At 40.0% G+C, this 19,152-nt stretch overlaps 1 protein-coding gene across 4 annotated transcripts in view; it reads right to left on the bottom strand.

Annotated features, from left to right (window-relative positions):
• Positions 1 to 12,623: 12,623 nt before the first annotated feature.
• Positions 12,624 to 19,152, bottom strand: part of LOC115817958 (glutaryl-CoA dehydrogenase, mitochondrial) — a 13,534-nt gene continuing 7,005 nt past the window's right edge. For 3 of the 4 annotated variants that reach the window (XM_030781139.1, XM_030781138.1, XM_030781140.1), the window contains exons 8-12: positions 17,491 to 17,707; positions 17,057 to 17,160; positions 16,806 to 16,931; positions 16,107 to 16,267; positions 13,224 to 13,297 (exon numbers count right to left, since the gene is read on the bottom strand). In XM_030781139.1, coding sequence (XP_030636999.1) covers positions 13,224 to 13,297; positions 16,107 to 16,267; positions 16,806 to 16,931; positions 17,057 to 17,160; positions 17,491 to 17,707 — 682 coding nt within the window. Of the gene's footprint in view, positions 13,298 to 16,106; positions 16,268 to 16,805; positions 16,932 to 17,056; positions 17,161 to 17,490; positions 17,708 to 19,152 lie in introns of all 4 variants that reach the window. The other variant, XM_030781137.1, reaches the window with a different exon arrangement.

Here is a 19,152-nt window from a genome sequence, read left to right as displayed (position 1 = left end):
CGAATTCGGTGACCATCGAAATCTGTGACCCTCGTGGGCGCTGTTGTTACTGGGCAGCTTCAAATCGCTCGCACAGACAAGTTTCTTACGCAAACAGCGTAAGCTCATAGACTGTAAACAAATGAAGGTGAACGCGGAGTCATTTGTTTACAAATGCTGTTTTATCACATCATACGTACGGTCCGGTAGCCATAAGATACTGTGGATTTATATTTAATTCCCTTTTCTTGTGATAACGTGTTATTTTTCTTTGTTTCCTCTGACATCTCGAGATGTCGACTTAATGATGTCATTATCACGAAATGACGAAACTAAATAAACAATTCACCGTTTTCCCAAGATATCGAATAAATTATGTCATTATCACGGGAAAACAAAGTTTCGTTATTTCGTGATAATGACTTAAATACTCGAGATCTCGAGTAAACAAAGAATAATAACACGTTATCACGAGAAAACGGAATCAACATTTAAATGTGAACTGATGGTGTAGCAGATCAATGTAGTATTCCACTTGCCATATACTGTTTATCTATTTGAGCCTGAGACCCCGCCCCTCGTGCCTATACAGACTTGGGAAGTAAAACTCCGCCCCTTCTTCCCAGTCTTTTAACCGGTAACAGAGGGGTAGGTCGAAAAGTTTAATCACTCACTAATTTATTAAATCTTATGTTCCAAAATCATATCTAAGTTATTTTGTTTATTATTAATAATATTTTATGTACTACTAAAGAACACGTTGATGAAATATAACGTTTTTATATAGTTGTTTATAGCGATTAGCAGATGCATATCAGCTGTTTGACTGGCTGTCGCTGGGCAACGCAGCTAACATTTCTTTTTTATAGTGTTTTCCTGTGGTTTCGGTGTTGCTGGAGAGTGAAGATATTGAAAGTGTTATTATTGTTGTCAGGTACATTTTATTTGTTTCATACGTTATTATTTTTATACATATATAAGATTATATAGTGTACATATAGTATTATTAGTTTTTGTATATTGTGTTCTTCCCAGTCTTTTAACTGGTAACAGAGGGTGTTTTCCTGTGGTTTCGGTGTTGCTGGACAGTGAAGATGCTGAAAGTGTTATTATTGTTGTCAGGGAATCTACGAATAAACTTCAATGATCACAAATATCGACTCGGAGAGATTATTAAAAGGACAAAAAAAATACACAACGCAGAGTTAGAGATAACTGAAGAATCAAGACCATTACAGTGGCATCTTAGGGCTTCCATAATAAATGCTTAGCTGCTTGTCAAATTAAATGCTGTTGATTGCAGAGTATCCTGTTTGTGTGTTTCAAATATTCTGACAGCTGTCGTCAGAATATGTGACCCCTCCTGCCAAGGTCAGGCTGTTGACCTGAGTGATCACAGCTTTTTGGTCAGTCCTGGGGAGGTAAAAGAAGTCACCTGGTTTGGGTGGTGTGTCAGACATTTTCTCCTAAATTACAGTGGGGTCACATATTCTTTTGGCCTAAAGTTGTCAGCGTGAGGTCAGCTTAATTAGTTGTTGGTTCCGTTTGAAATGCACAAATAGGATACTCTGCAATCAACAGCATTTAATCTGACAAGCAGCTAAGCCTTTATTATGGATGCCATCAGTTTACATTTAAATTTTGATTCCGTTTTCTCGTGATAACGCGTTATTCTTCTTTGTTTACTCAAGATCTCGAGTTATTTAAGTCATTATCACGAAATAACAGAACTTTGTTTTCCTGTGATAATGATATAATTTATTTGATATCCCGGGAAAACGGTGAATTGTTTATTTAGTTTCATCATTTTGTGATAATGATATCAGTAAGTCGACATCTCGAGATGTCAGAGGAAACAAAGAAAAATAACACGTTATCACGAGAAAACGGAATTAAATATAAATCCACAGCATCTTATAGGTTCCGTACTTCATGATGTGATAAACTAGCATTTGTAAACAAATGACTCCGCATTGCATTCACCTTTATTTGTTTACAGTCTATGAGCTTACTTGGAGACACTAGGTATGAATGTGTGTGAGTGTGTTTGCCCTGCGATGGACTGGCGACCTGTCCAGGGTGTTTCCCCGCCTTTCGCCATATGAGCGCTTTGATAGGCTCCAGCACCCCCCGCAACCCTAAACAGGATAAGCGGCTTTAATGAGTGAGAATCGAGTGTTCAACAAAGTCTATGTATCCATATCTGTGTTACAGACCAGTCAGGTGCAGATATTCTGGCGTTTGTTTATGCGACAGAGATAATAATTGCGAATATCCGGGGCATAATTATGTTGCAGCGGACCGTCCAAATAGTGTCCGAAACGTTTTCCATGTAGCAAACATAGTGAGTGAGTGAACAAGCAAGCATTTCAAACACATGGAGACACTCTATATACTGTGCCACTGGCCACTGGCCACTGCTATGGTTACAGACACTCTGTACGGTGGTGTTGACTACTGCTTCATTAATAGTCACTCTGCACTGTGAGGCCCGAATGTTGCTAGTGGACACATCATTTATAGTTAACTTCCAAAATAAAAGGAGCACTTGAGTCAGTGAGGGATACAAAGTACACTGAAAGAAGCTACATGTGTTAGCAGGGCTGCCAACTCTCACGCATTGAGCGTGAGACTCACGCAGTTGACACAGATCTCACGATCTTACGCCACACACGCCTTTTCTCACGCTAGCTTTCGCCTTCTCTTCCTCCGATGTAAAATTTGTGATTTTTAAGCGAAGGAACAACACTGAGTGCAACAACAAATCATTGCGATGCGCATTCTGGTGGAGCAGCCAATCACAATGATTTTGTGGTTAAGCTGCATGAGTGGAGCAAGGCTGGAGGAACAAATACATAAGTGCAACGGTCATTTGTATAATTTTATGAATTCGTCGGGTGTTACTCAGGATCCGTCGGTGTAAAGTTGTAGAGCTGGTCTACAACTTGCAAGGTTAGCAAAGTTACTGCAGCACTTATTTACATCGTTTTATGTTTTTAAAAACATGATAAAACATACGGCACCAGTCAAACATTTGGACATGCCTAGTAGTTTACATTAGCTGCTAGTTGTTGTTCTCTAAAGAAACAAACCATGGCTGTCAACGACGGCCCGGCTCAAATGATCTTATTTGTATGTAATTAGCGCTGAATGATATAACTGAAATGTATCATGATAAAATGTTTCATTTCAGTTGATATGGATAATTATTGATCATTTTACTGACCTATTTTTAATAATTACCAGGAGAAAAAGGTTGAATTTAACCACTTTATTTTGTGCGACGGACTATTAGGATTACATTAAGGAAAAAAATTCTGAGATTTCGAGAATAAGGTCGTAATATTATGAGAATAAAGTCGCAATTTTACAAGAAAAACATATTGATAATAGGAGAATAAAGTCGTAATTTTAGAGAAAAAAGTTATAATATTACGAGAACAAAGTAAGTAAGTAAAGTAATTTTAGGCTAAGTGTTATTTTAGAAGGCCAATGTCAGAGGAGCAGCCTGCTGCTTGCGTTCAAACGAGGAACGTGGAGCATCTTGTGAAGTTATACTTTAGTATAAGCTCAACAGATAATGAAATACTTAATCTTTTGGCACATCAGCACCACATTATCATAAGTATCAGGACTTTGAACAGATTGTGCAAGAAACTGTCTATTCCGAAGAAAGAACCACGCAGACTTAGAGGAAATTGCTTCTTTTGTTACGATTTTATTCTCGTAATTTTATGATTTTTTCTCATAACATTACATTTTTGTTGAAATATGACTTTATTCTCATTAAATTGAAATTGAAAGGAAGGTCATATTACGAGATCATATTACGAGAATAAAGTCTTAATTTAATGAGAATAAAGTCATATTTCAACAAAAATGGTTGTAGGTTTTAGGGTTTAAGTGGGTTTTAGGGCAGTCATCCTCAAAAAGAAATCTGAATTGAACTTTCCATGTTGTGAGTACATTTAAGGAAATGCTATTCAGTTCTGAAATGTTTTGACATTTGACAGTAAATGGAAGGGAACAGTAAGGGAACACTGTACACCCCCCCGCTCCCCCCACCAACAAAATCTCACTCCAAGCTGAATTCAAAAGTTGGCAGCCCTGGTGTTAGGATCATGTGGGAAAACACTTGAGGGCCCAGTCACCCATTATTTTGGCTACTACATCTAAAGGAACAGAACAGAGGCATATGGATGGAGTTGGTGGGGTATGATTAGCAGAAGCCTCAGGGTCATAGATTATCGAGTCAGGTCATGTGCAATGAGGCTATGAAGTCGAAGGTGTTATGTGGTTATGATGTTTGAATGGAAGTCTGAGGGGGAGACACTGACAACCACATACCCCTTCACCCAAGGGCAAGCGCAACCAGAATTATTTGATTAGAAATGTCAGTCTAGACCATCAGCTGGCAGTTTCACCAAGATCAGGCTACTGAGAGAGATACTGTGGTCAGGTTGGGTTGTGGCGCATGATTACCTAAACACGTCAGTACATAAAGTTGTTTATAACACAAAGGCAGTGGAAAATAGTCATGTATGTCAGAGTCACCCTCCACTCTGTTGTAAAGAAGCCGATCGGTGCCACAGTGGAGTACACTAAAATGAACCCACTGGCCCAGCAGTTTTTCATTTCCATTGATCCCATGGATTACCCTGATGAAGGAGAACATCCCCTCCCCATATGACTGTATTCTCATGAGGACAAATGTACAAACTCACCATTGATGATCAGAAGAACTGCCCCATCACCATCATTCTCACGTATTTCGCCATCAAAGTAGCTATACACACACCAGTAGACACCTGTGTCCTCCTCAGTCAAGTTGAGGACATTAAATTTCATCTGTTTCCCCCCATCTTGCACCATGTACTTTTGATTGTTTCCTGAGATCTTGCTACTGTCCTTGTCATAGTGGAGCAGTTTCTTCTTCACTTTGTGTCTGGTGTAGAGACGTACTGTTACCCATTTGGACAGGTTGGTGGTGCAACTGATAGTAAAGGAATCACCATTGCTCTTCAATATAACAGATCTGTCATTGTCTTTGGCCGAGACTGGAGAGGAAAACAAACTGAGGCTTAGACTTACTGCACATTCTTTTAAATAAAAATGTCAATCCATGCTTGCATATAGACAGTTGGAGTTAGAGGGAGAGTTTTGTACCTCTGGATTTTCAGTATTAGATGGATTTGAGGTACACCTTCACAAGCACTTCAAGAGTCATTTTAGGGGGTTGAAAAAGTGGTCAGTTGTGACTCCAGTGTGTTAAAATTTGTATGCTAATGTTTCATGCCAGTTAATACAGATTATTTAAATGCAGGGTTTCAAGAGAATGTTACAGTGATTAGCACAGCGTCCTAAACTCTGAATCCACCACAAACTGAATGAATATTGATTTAATAGAAAAGCAGAATTAAGGCAAAGCCAAGATGACCCCTAATGAATCCTGAACTGCTCTATCCTTTAAGGAGGAGTGGAGCAGATCACTGCCTGCTTTAAATGAAGTTAAAAAGCCTGCTATAAAAATAGTTACGCTGCTTATAGGTAATACATAAGAAGGCCATAGATGAACATCCAGTTTTCCTACAGCCTAGGCCAATACCTTATTACCCTTTTAAACTAATTATCTCACTTCAACCCTAGCAGGAAATCAAAACTTTTCAAAACTCTATAAAGTATCGATTGCTGACATAGAAGCATGAAAACAATATAGATCATGTTATTCTGTTTTCTCACAGACCAAGCTGAGTGCAGGAATGTAACGAGATCACTGCCTCAGTAACACAACAGAGCCAGGTTTGGCCGGCAAGTCTTTCCTTTCTTTTAAACTCTGTGTAAACACAGGCATAACGAATCTATCTACGACAGTTTATATGATCATACCATCAAAACTTAACACTCAGTCAAATAATATTGAATATGTAGTGATGTGCAATATAAAATTAACCTTTAATGATAACACACAGTCTTAGTAATTGTTTATCTTAAGCATTCAGAGTTTTGGCTTTTGACTCAAATGACCAAACACTCACCAACTCGTGACGATACACTACACAAGCAGAACAGACTGAAAACCAAAAACCCTGAGCCAGACTGTGGTGTAGCCATCATGCAGACTGAAAAGAAATGATTGGTTTTCTGCAACAGTGTCTGAACTTAAAAAGCAGGAAGAGTGGATACATAAGCTTCAACGTCACACTGACAAATTTCCACTCATCATAATCACTGACACAGATCTGTAACACATGACCCAAAACTGATCAGATTCAGAGCCATGGAGAGCAAATCTCATGACAAAAGCCAGTGTTTCAATAATTTGAGCCCTTCCTCTCTTGTCTTATAATGTGTGTACAGAGACATAGGAATGGTGTTTCACATAAGAGCAAAAGTAAATAATTATCAACTGATGAAGATATAAAAACAAACAACTCAAAGTTATGGGCTGTCACTGCCATATTAAAAAAAATGAACTAAAAATGACTCACACTCACCTTTTTTAGTGCTATAGAATGCACCTCAGTATTGTTATATTAAAGGTGCCAGATCTCAGCCCTTGTCTCACTGTTAAGTGCAGTTTCTGTTCTCCTGTAAGTCCTATGTTCTCAAATGTTGCCTCAGATTTTACCAAAAACATTAAAAGACATCATTTTAACCTTCTCACAGGCCATGCTGTTATTATTTTGATCAACAGCTTAAAATCATGAACAAAATGAACAAATGAAAGTTACATAGTTAATCAGAGTGTCTTCTGTGCAGGTAATAGTTGTGTTGAGAGGTTAAGGTTAATCTTATCGACGAGTATCAACAAGAAGCGAGGCAGCACCAGACTTTTGACAGGCAGTGTGTGTTAACCGTCTCCAGTTCTCTAAATCTTATGGTTTTTACTATTTGTATTGTTTCATTTTGTCTTTGTTTTTAATTTGGTTTATATTTATTATTTTGATTAAAAAAAATAAGATTCTGACAAAGACATTCACATTCAAGAGGTAGGGTGTCAGACCCCCACTGTTGGACTGCTGACAGGTCTCTGTGGTCTGGGTGTTTCATAACTCTGGGTGGTCGGTACACCGTCCTCTTACATTCACGTGCACCAGCGGAAGTCACTGCAAGTGCAGGTGGTTTGGTCACAGCTTTTTTGTCCTTATCACTCTTGTGAGGATCTCCTAGTTCAAATAAACACAAAACAGTAGTAAAAATACATCGTGGAGTCATAGTTAAATTATCATACCAGTCTGCATATGAAAGAACAAAGAACATTTTTAAAAGTTCCCTGCATGTTGCATATACCACAACTGAACTGGTCAAAGATGTGTCAGTCAGGTAACCTGTGTGGGGAGAAGGATGTGAGTCTGAGTTGCAGGCGTGAAAAAAAATGGGACCATGTCAATGATATGTTATTTATGTATTTACAATATATTTACAACTTTATGTATTTACCATGACCCATATGATCCAGTGATCCCAGACAGATATTTCAATCAAAACAACAACAACAAAAAATAAAGCGAAAGGCAAAATACATATTTACAGGTTGCCCGTCAAACATTTGGATGAAATCATTCATCTATTAAATTAAATTGTTAATTGTTCCTCAAAGGAAAATCAACCTCTGTGGAGAATGTCAATTTGAATATGGCTACCTTGGTCAATAACACTTTCACAACAGGGCATTTATAACAATAGATAAGTGGATTTCCGTAGAAAATCAGTTAAGACTGATTTCTACCACAGATTGTCATGTGTGCAAGTTGAATCTGGCACTTTAGATTCAGGTATGACACCTTAACTGGATCTGGCACCACTGAGGAGCATTGCACTAACAGTAAAGACAGGATGAGGCAAGAGCTCTTATCAGTAACCACAGATAAACTGACAAAAAAATATAAACACATAACATTTTTATGTGTTTCAATTTGAAGGAGTCTAGCTGAACCTATGATCAGAGACACTTACTGTAGCCTGAGTGTACAGGCTTCCTGCAGTGCAGAGTTGTGCTGATGACTGACCATGTGCAGATGTCTTTAGCGGAGAGGAGCAGGTCTGGTTATCAATAAATGTTCTGTGAAGGGTGTACAAGGTATTACATCACCTCTTCTCAGGACTCTCCTTGTCTCACTCTCTCTCTGTCTCACTCTCATTCCAGTTTTAATGGGTTCATATGGCTCTTTTTGGACCATCCTGCAGGACAGACCTGTTATTACCTTAACCTTGAGCAAAAGGACAGAAAGAGCAGGCAAGAGCTAAAGAAGACACACCATATGTGAAGCAGACAACTCTATAAAATCTCCTACAGGGGTCCACAAAGGGAACTACAAAGTTTGAGTGACACAGTGTGGACTGCTAGGACATTGCTTGTCAAAGCCTGATGGACAGATGAACTGCTTTGATTAGGGTGCTTACAGAAATGTCACACAACTGCAATGCAGACAGAGCTGTGGAAGTGGGACTATAGCTACAGCTAAGGTAATCGTTCTCAGCCACTAAACAGTTGGTCCTAAGGACAACTTACTGATATGAACACTGCTTGATTATCACATTAATCTATATCTGATACCACTTACAGCTCCTAGAACCTCTGTTCTCTTTCTGGCAGAAGCATTAAAATGTTGTGGAATTGATGCATTAGACCAGGATGATTTTGCAGAGATAAAAGCAAACAGAAAACTGAATATCTCAAATCTATTGAGGTATTATCAGTTAGCAGTGCTGGATATGGCCACAGCTTCTGAAGCCTTAAACTAATGAAGAACCACTTGTCCACTGCTGTACAGAATCAATTAAACAGTCTAGCCATTCTGAGTACTGAGTCCAGGTGTGCTAAACCACTGGACCTGGATGAATTTGAGAGAATTTTTGGTGGGCAGCACAGCAACCACTGTGTTCTGCTGACATACAAACTCACTTTAATGGCGGTGTCACATGAAAAATGTGTCAAATTCTGTCAACAGTATAACTGCATTGCAAAATCAAAGTGGGAAAATCAGTGAATTAAAATATAGGAGCAACACGTGATACCTAATTGCTTGACATACTACCACACTACAAATTTACCAGTAATTCTGTTCGTAAAGACATGTAAGGTACACACCACATCATCGTGTCATCCACAATCAGTTTATTGAAGCAAGGTATACTGGCAAAGCATCGCTTATCTCTGGTAGTGGGCTCGGTTAGCCAAATGTATTGTAAAGGGATTAGCTACACCACAAAACTGGAGTCCCATTCTTTCACACTTTACTTATTTAAAGTATGTTGTATCTTTAACAGCCTTTTCACAGTTTGGTGCCTCCGTAACTGTAGACAGGATTTGATGCATTTCCTGTGAAAAGGGCTAACCAGATGCAACCGTTCCAGATTAATTTTTGTTACTTCCGCCCAAAATGTCAGTCACAAACCACGCCCACTGAATTTGCTGCCTCGGCTCCCTTCAAGTTTAGAGGCAACATTTCGATCAGTTCGTCGTTGGGTGTGATTTGTGATTGACATTGTGGGCGGAAGTAACAAGAATTACTTGCTGTAAACGATAAATGGAAGTAACAAAAATTGCTTGCTGTAAACGATAAATGTCAGTCAAGTTTATCAAATCAAATGACAATTTATCACTGTATTTTTCAGCTCACATACATTTATACCCCTCTATTTTTCCATTCACATGCATTTTCATCACCTCCATTTTTATTAATTAATTTTTGTTATTAATCCACCCTTGAGGCTTCTTTCCCTAAATGATAAATGGTAATTTTGTGTTGTGAATAATGAACAATGAATGAAAATGATGAAACACGGCTCTGTTTTCATCATATCAGGACTGTTTCAATCAAATCGGCTTTAAAATGAATCAAATCACTTGACAAATTATCACTATGTTTTTTAATTCATATCCATTTTACAGCCCTATTTTTCAAATCACATGCATTTTCGTCACCCTCATTTTTATCAGTTAATATTTGTTCCTTCCACCCCTGATACATACGACACCGGATCTACAAATACAGTAATATGCGTTTATGGTACTGTGTACACCGTGAGGGTCGCGCGCGACTATGTTTCATGCTATTCCTTGTGGAGACCGTTGGAGTAATTTGTCAGCGGAGTCATTTTGAATGGTTTGTTGATGGAAAGTTTCTTAAAAACATAATGAAGTTAAATTTGATGCATTTTGTAAACCACATTTAAACTGAAAATATCGATGTTACGGTACTCTGTTTTCTAACGTAAGCATAAACTGACAGCGTGCTAACCTTGCTAAATTGTGGCTAGCTAAGGAAATGAAGGTCAGCTTTCAAATAGAATTAGTAACATATCTTGTGGCCTGACTCTCAGGAAATTAGCTGGCCAGAAGACGCTTCCTATTACATAAGAACTTTTGCTTAGTGTTTTGACACACATGGGAATAAACAGCTTGCACTGTGGTTAAATACAGGCTGATGAAACTTGCCAACTAAACTTAACGCATTGTTAGTTGACGAGCACGGTGTCACAGTTCAGGCCTTTCAGATAATGGCCAAAAAATTCACTGGGAAACTAGCCACTGCCGCATTTCAGTCTACACCCAAGCCCGGTCACCTTCATATTTCAGTCAAGGTAAATTTACTGTATCGCAGACTAAAGCTTGCTGCACATCCTTTCGCTTTATTGTACTAAATTACAGTCTTCGATGACAAAACTTCGCAGAGTTAGCTAAACTGTATAATTAAATTGGTTGAATGGTTGAATAGAGTTATGGGATACGTCATTGTCTTCTGATCGACTTTTTTCTGTTCTGGTGGATCACACAGGGGTCCGTTGAAAGGCATGTAAGGGAGGATGACACAACGAGTGAGGCTTCATTTGTAACTGTGGATGACAATCTTGAGAGTCCAAGGTAAATACAATAACACGTCTCAGTTGAGTTGTAGCTTCCTCACAGGCAGCGTGATTACATGACTTCATTGAAGCATCTCAATCTTGATGTTTTACCACATTTCTTTCACTGATTGCTCATCTCCCTCAACGACAGTGAGGACTCTGGCATTTGTGCCTCCAGCATCTCCAGCAGAAGTTCACCAAGTGATCATCCAATGGATGATTCCTCACTTTCTTCCCCTTCAAACTCAAGAATAGACGAGATAGGGACAAAAGCTCAGAACCTGATTGAGAAGATCAACCAGAGTTGGGCCATGGACCAGAAAGTCATGAGCAGTTTTGAGGAGAAGCTGATGAAAAAGGTACTGCTTGACATAGGGCGCAGGAGGGCTTCTTGTGTTTGCCAGAGATGTTTTTCCAAAGCTGAACAGAAAACCAGTCTGTGCAGCCTCCCAGAAATAATAATTAAAGAAATCTGGTTTATTTTAGTCAGGTTGGACAGAATATAAACATAACCTCATTACTTGCCATTTACATTTGCATAAAAATAACTTGTTGCAAACTTTTATTAAATCTTGTCGAACAGAACGGGAGTAATAGCACAATCCCGAGGGCTGTACTACGAAGTGAGGTAAGTGGCTTATCCAGGTAATTTCTGGTTAAGTTAACTCAGAGTAAGTAGTAAACCTAAAAGAGGCCTATGGCTTTGTTTAGCTAAGAGAATGAAGCCATATGGCTCTTCTATTAGGTTTGCTACTTAAACTGAGTTAACCAGAAGTTACCTGGAAAAACCATTTATCTCGCTTTGTAGTACAGCCCTCGGGGAATCTGTGTGATGTCTATGAGAATTAAACTGGAGACCTGCTATGTTTGCTTGTGTCTGTTTGTGTAGGTCAGTGACATGTGCCAGCAGATAAAAGAGCAGATGTTTGTGTTTTACGAGGAGCAGCGGTATGGTATGGAGACCAGGTTACAGGAGTTGTCGGAGGTGCTGAAGAGGAGCAGCCAGCTCAGTACAGAGCTGCGTGGGGCCAGTCAGACCCTGACCGCCATCAACATAGATCTGCAGCACCCATTAGAGCAGTAGATACCCCTCACATCTTCACCAACGTCACAATCTTTCAGTCACATTCACAACAGATGGAGGAATCAAAAAAAGTTGTTGGTGGTTCCAAAAACCCTGCACTGTTTTAAAAGAGAAGGAGACTGGAAAGTGAGGGAATGCTAATCTAACGTTTTTGTTTCTTTGGTTTTTTTCAAAACATATATTTGAATTATTAAAATGTTGTGGATTCAGTGTCATCTCAAAGTGTAAATACAACTGTAAAAAAAAGAGAGAGAGAAAGAAAAGACCCCTATAACTCAGGTTTGAATTATAATATTTGATTAAATGGTTGTATTGGTCTCTATCCTGTCAGACTTTATTTTTATAAACCTGCAGTGTATGATGTCTTAATGCAACCACATTGAGCATCACTGAGTTTCAGTGATGATGTGCTTTGGAGGGTCATGGCTTCCCCTCACATTTCAATTTCACATGCCTCATTTCATCTCATATGAAAGCAGATTTCTTTGTGGATCTCACAGAATTGTTCAATGATCAAATAATCCATCATATACTTTTTTCCCAAACAAGTTCTGTGCGATACCACAGTTCCTCAAACACATGTTGGCTGGACTCTCTTCCACATACACCAACTCTGATGACGTCTCATCTGACCGAGAGACAGAAGGCGAGAGCAGTGTACACATACGCCTTATTTATCTACCTGTTACAAATCAGCCCAATGCCAGTCTGCAGAACAACACACTCCCACATAGCACTTTTATTCACTTCTGGATAAAATAAGGTTTCTCGAAGCAAATAAAAATAAACCTCTCCCCAACCAGGGAGACAAATGACATTTCATATAAAGTGCACAAAGAGACATTTCATTTTCTTACAAAACAGCTGTCCACAAATTTACCCTGGCAGACTAACAACAAGCCCTTGACAAGAACTCATGATTATCAAGAAATATTTTGTGTTTGGTTAAAGTGATATTACTGACAATTAGTACAGCATTAGATGAATATATTTACTTAATGTAACTAAGATGGTTTAGATACTAGAGTTTTAGTGGTTAGAATGAACTCTGTGGGTGTGGATTTTTATTGTCCTTATACTGACCTCTCCATTCAAAGAGTTTGATTATAACTGATCAGACTGCACAGGGCTGTTCAAATTAACTGTATAGAAAGGGTTTAAGCAGGGTTTAATGTTATATCTGACAATGAAACGGTGCTCTCCTCCATTTAAGTAATTACAGACGGAACAAATAGCATTAGATGCAGCATTTTGAAACAAAGAGAAAACTATATGTTTTGTCTTGTCCTGAAGAGTTGTCCTGTGGAGTCTATTTGTTGACAGTGAATGACTGCAGTCCTGTGATAGCTCTGCCCAGAATCAGGGCATGGATGTCATGGGTACCTGTAACAGCCACACAGAAAAATCACAAATCAACTCAGTCACAAGGCTGGACAAGAGACCATGTAAATGTGTGAAGGAACGTGATTATTTTTGTTATCACATTTTTATTTTCATTCTCGAGTAAAGATAGGCACCAGGTTTTGGGCCTCACTGTGAGAGCAGATCACATGCAATAAAATGCATTAGAGAACATATGGAGAACTATGCTGACCTTCGGTTCTTTTGCATTTCTTAAATGAACAGTACATTTAAGAAAAGGCTTGTTTTACATAGCAAAGACATTATGTCATGGTGAAATATCAGTCATTAGTTTCATTACAGAAAGTGTTGGGGGTGCATCAGGCAATAGAGTGAGCTTAACAGGACATCTGGTCTACATACTACCTGAGTCAAGTGTTCAGTTCTTGCTAACTTATCATGTTCGTTATACGGTCAAATTGATATTTATGAATAGAATGTGGCTCCAGACTAACTTTTCACATTTTTTGCACTGGTGTGCCTAACTTTTTCTTTTAGGTGCACCCAATTTTTCACCACGGCTTTTGTCGCCGCCGTAATACATTTTAAACGTTACCTTTTTGTCAGTTCCCGTACACATTGGTAATTGATTGTAAACAGGAAGAAAGGTGCAGGGGAGGGGGGCTGCTCTGCTGGCACAGGACGTCAGACGCGTAGCCAGTGGACGGGCCTAGGCCCGCCCAAAAAATGCACAGGCCCCCCGAGGTCGGATGAAATGATTTAATACTTAAAAAAATAATACGTTATTGATAATATAACTATCATCACAAACGCCCCTGCAACAACAAAAATGTGTTCTAATTTTTTATTAGTGTAATGCTTGATGGGTTTGACTGACATCTATATTATTAAGAAGTTGGCTTTGACTTTGTGGTTCCAGAGATGTAAACCTCAACAGGAGACAGTGGCTGGTTTTCCACCCAACACATTGACATCTTTTAAGCGTATTCATGAAAATTCTGCTGACGAAATGTCATGCGTTATGCAGATTAAAAATGTACACTCTCCTCATCGCGGGAGGAGCTGTGAACAGCTGTAGGTTTAAAACTTGTCTAAGCAACTTTATCGGAAATACCTCATAAAATCGCAACAAACCCCTTGTTAATGCGACTAAACCTGTATCATTTTACCCTATGCTAATCACCTCTTTCCAGCGAATAAATAAATTTCTTATGCGACTTAAAAGATTTAATGCGAACTTGAAGCATTAATGGGCATTAAATAGTTGGATGGAAACCCAGCTAGTGGTGTGACAGGGCATGCGTTTTACGCTACTTCTGGCAAAGGTGTGTTTGATGAATAAGAAATGCGGCAGTATTATGTGGTTTACTACATATTCCGTTTCAGTGCAAACAAAGAAGGGAAGTTTGGACTGGATTAGTTATTGACAGGGTTCCTACACTTTTCCATTTCGAATTTCCATACTTTTCCAGACTCAAATTTCCAGACTTCTTGGTAGATTTTTCAGACCATATGTGACATCTGAGTGCAACTGGCTAGATGTTTATTATGTAAATAAATTGTTTTAAAATGAAACTGGTAACATGTATGTTACATTCTGACTGCAATGTATGCTTTTACTGTATGTTGCCAAATAATTGCCATAAGATTGTAGCCAAGTACTGTAGCTCATACAAATCAATTAGAACCAAACCTAGCCAAGTTCAATGCACAGCATTTTATTCAAAGTCCCTTTTGCTGGGCTTTTGGCTGCGCTGGCTGCCTGCTCCAAATGCCATGAAAAATACTCTGCTTCCATGATCAATTTATTTTTAGAAATTCTGAATTTGATATTTTAGAAGACAAAATAGGGGCAATAGTCTGGAAACACAAATATTTTTCCATACTCTCTGTTTCCATACTTATCCAGACCTGGAAATCAAATTCCATACTAAAATCAAATTCCATACTTTTCCATACAGCGTAGGAACCCTGAATTATTGAGTATGCTACAGTTGTGATACAGGTGTCTGGCTTGTCACTCAGTTCAGCAGTAGGTTATAAAGAATGTGTAGGCTAGTGATGGACCATGAGTAACAGTCGTGCCCGCTCACTTTTTGCCGAGGCCCGTCCGAAAATAAATGTCTGGCTAAACCATTGAACGACGTGTTTCTTGGAGACATTGTGCTTTTTCAACATTTCAATTTGGAACGTCAGTGCTCCAATAGCAAAAGCACTGTTCCCAGCCATGCTTTGGCCACACTCTTTGCAGTACATGCAATGCATAACTTTGGCCATTTTATCGTGTTTGAGCCATGGAAATCAGACAGGCCATTCTTCGTGAAAGGCGTGTATCATGGCCTTTTTCAATGTGGTAGGCTCTGGCTCTGGCTCTGAGTCAGATGAGGCCATCTCCACCGAAGATGTTGGGTCAGGATTAGGCATCTTGAATTACCAGTATGTTTTAAGTTTATGATGTCATGTCTTGAGAAGGAGTAGGGTGCGGTTTCTCACACACATGTGCCCCCCCCCCCAGTCAAAGGCAGAGTAGGGAAGGGTCTTCGCAGAGTGCGGGTGGGGAGGAAAAATAACGCTACACAAATACACACACAAAGACAGACCTGCTACATGTCAGGCGCACCAGTGCCACCACTGAAAATGTTTAATTGCACTTGACAGATTTTTGGTCGCATGTGCACTCTGGAGCCATGCGACCAATACTTATCAAGTTTTTTCAAGCCCTACAATGACATGTTGCTCAAATCAACCCAATAAAAGGCCAGAGACTGTGGCTACACACAAATCATTTTCATCAGTGTGTCTAGAAAGCCACACCCCTTCTGTTTCTCACCTTCATATGTGTTGACTGCCTCGAGGTTGAGGACATGGCGAATGACATGGTACTCATCAGCAATGCCGTTTCCACCGAGCATGTCTCTGGCTTGCCGCGCTATGTCCAGGGCCTTACCACAGCTGTTTCTCTTAAGCATAGAGACCATCTCAGGCGCAGCTCTGGGAATAGAGCATTGTGTCAAGTGCATGTGGTCAGATCTCAGGCAAAGGTGTTTACCCCAGACACTTAACCACATACATAGGCAATACATGAGTGTCCTGAAAGACAACACTATAAGACTTAGTGAAGCTGAGTGACAGAGATACTGAGATGATTCATTTGCAGAGCAGTAGAGTTTCACCATACACAGAGCATACAAAGCGTGGGCAAATGCCTAACAAACAGTGAGTCACACCAAGAGAAGACAACTCTCTGCTCTCTCCGTTATCTCTGAACGTCTTTGTGTGAGTATGTTTGCAGTGAAGTTCACAGGTTCACACCCACTCAAGGGTGTGTGTGTGTGTGTGTGTGTTTGATATGAGTCAGTGCTATAATAAATGTGTGTACATGTTCTGTGGTTTCACAATTGCTCGGATGTCTATGAACTAACCCAAAGCACAACAGTAAAACAAATGGCTATAAACAAACATGATTTTTGGAGACTATAAACTGATTTTTTTTAAAGGCAACACTGCTGCCTGTGAAAGCAGTACTCACTTTTTCTGGTCCATGAGTCTGCCCAGCTGTAGACAGGAGTGCAGGCCCACGGTTATCTCTGTCAGCATGTCAGCCATCTTCTTCTGCATCAGCTGGTTCCTGGCCAGAGGAACTCCAAACTGGACTCTAACAATTCATGCAGAACACACACTCAGTGAACAGCTCACACTCATTAATATCTGATTGCTTAATGAGGGCTCCCAGCCCAGCTCAGCCTCTGGTCTGAGTTGTTAGGGGGCGCTGTGGCTGACCTGTCCAGAGTGTACTGCCGCGCCGTGTGGAAGCAGAATTCAGCTGCTCCCAGAGCTCCCCAAGCAATGCCATATCTGGCATTATTCAGACAACCAAACGGGCCCTGCAGTGGGACACAGACGTGAGACAGCTTAACACTGGACATGAGATGGTCATGATACAGCCCTATGCTAGTGGGTGATTTAACTGGTATTCTCTCTTTTGACAGTCAGCATTCAGAACATCAGCTAGTGGATCAGACTGAACAGTAGGAAACATGACGATGAGAAGGTTGAGAAAGAAAACAGGAGAACCTTATATTCGATGATACATTCCTTTATCAAGGTGTACTATACTGTGTGCCCCATGCTACAGTATAGGCATTAATTTTCTCAGTTCATATCTATGGTTTCTGTACTGTCTTACAGCTGATGCGCTGTCTGCTCTTACTCACACCCAATCCAGAGACTCTCGGCAGCAGGTTCTCCTCTGGCACCTCCACCTCATCCATTATGATCATACCGGTGGTGGATGCACGGAGGGAGAACTTGCCCTCAATCTTGGGTGTGGTGAGGCCCTTCATGCCGCGCTCCAGGATGAAGCCGCGAACCTTCCCATCCTCACACTTCGCCCACACCACACAGATATCTGCCTCTGGGGAATTGGTGATCCTGAGGCCACACAAAAGTTACACACTCTTAACACACACCCTATACACACATTCTAAACACAGGACCAGTCTAATGTCTCAGAGCTATGCCCTTCCGCTGTCAGACCCTGAACCCTACAGTTATACTCAGACTAACTTGTTTAAGCTGCTGGAGAGACCCGATTCTGTGCTAAGAGTCCTGCAAAGTTTCTTATTTAAACATGCATGTGTATTCTGCTGGAGAAGCAGGATAGCGTGGTAGCTCCTCTGCTCCCAGCTCACATTTATGTTACACCATTGCCTTTCACACATTAAAACCAGTCACGCTGCTACCAAGACCCCCCACTACATCTGACTGTCTTTCCTGTTTAAGCAGCCTTTGTGCAGACACAGTTCACTTAAGCAGGGGCAGAAAACCGCTGAAGGTATAAAACTGATGAACACAGCTGAAAGAGTAGAAGGTCTTGTTTGCTGCGTGTGAAGATGAATGACATGCATGTCTCAGTGTTAAACCACAGCGCTGTTTCAAACACATGCATCTCTGCTCTGACAGGAAGACAACTTTAAAAAACAACAACAACAACAACAAAAACTGCTGAAACACCTCCAAGGCAAATGGGGCTCAGGTGCACCCTCGCTTAGACAAACCCAGACGGAGTAGAAGGAGGCAACGGTGTGAGTGTTCTCTGACAGAGCCAGAGAAGCAACGGTGACTGCAAGTCAAACAAAGACATCTGTAATACTTTAAACTTCAAACACCAAATGGGGCCAATACTAAATGACCAGCTGTACATTCTGCAACTTTCAGACAACACCAAAACCACCACTAGACTAAGTTTTTCAGTTAAATAACTTTAGGAGTAACTATTCTAAATAGCGCTGCAGGTTTGAATATTTCGCCTGAACTGCAAAAATGAATGAGGTTTCATTTGTTGCCTAAACCTCAGTTAAAGGGCAATTAAAAAAACTGGTTAGTTATTAATTAGTTTAAACTATTTTAGAATTTTGCTGACTATTCTGCCCCTGTCGTCATGGTTACCACTCATTTTGAATGCAAGAGTTACACAGTTACATAGGTTCAGCTCTGTATTCTTAAAAGTGATGGCATAGCATTATGAACACATCTGTTTCATTTCTGTATTTCTTCTGCTGTATTATTTAACCAGGGTGTATGTTCCTGTCGGTTACTTGTGGCACTTCAGATGAACGTGGTTTAAAAAGTCTGACAATCAGTGCCCTGTTCTGCATTTAGAGTGTGTAGAAACTGAACTAACAGCATATGCAAAGTCTCAGTAATGATACAGAGAATAGTGCCACCTTGTGATGCAAAGTTGCAAATCACACTGCTCTCCAGTTATATTACTAATGTAAGAGGAATATTGTAATAAAACACCCTGAGGTTAAATGTTTTGCTAAATGCTGAACTGCCTTTTGTTTAATACTTTCTATACCGCATAATTCTGATCA

This window comes from Chanos chanos, chromosome 8 (assembly GCF_902362185.1).
Source record: "Chanos chanos chromosome 8, fChaCha1.1, whole genome shotgun sequence".
NCBI lineage: Eukaryota > Metazoa > Chordata > Actinopteri > Gonorynchiformes > Chanidae > Chanos > Chanos chanos.
Note: the sequence above shows the minus strand (reverse complement) of the source record. Positions and strands in the feature narration are given on the sequence as shown.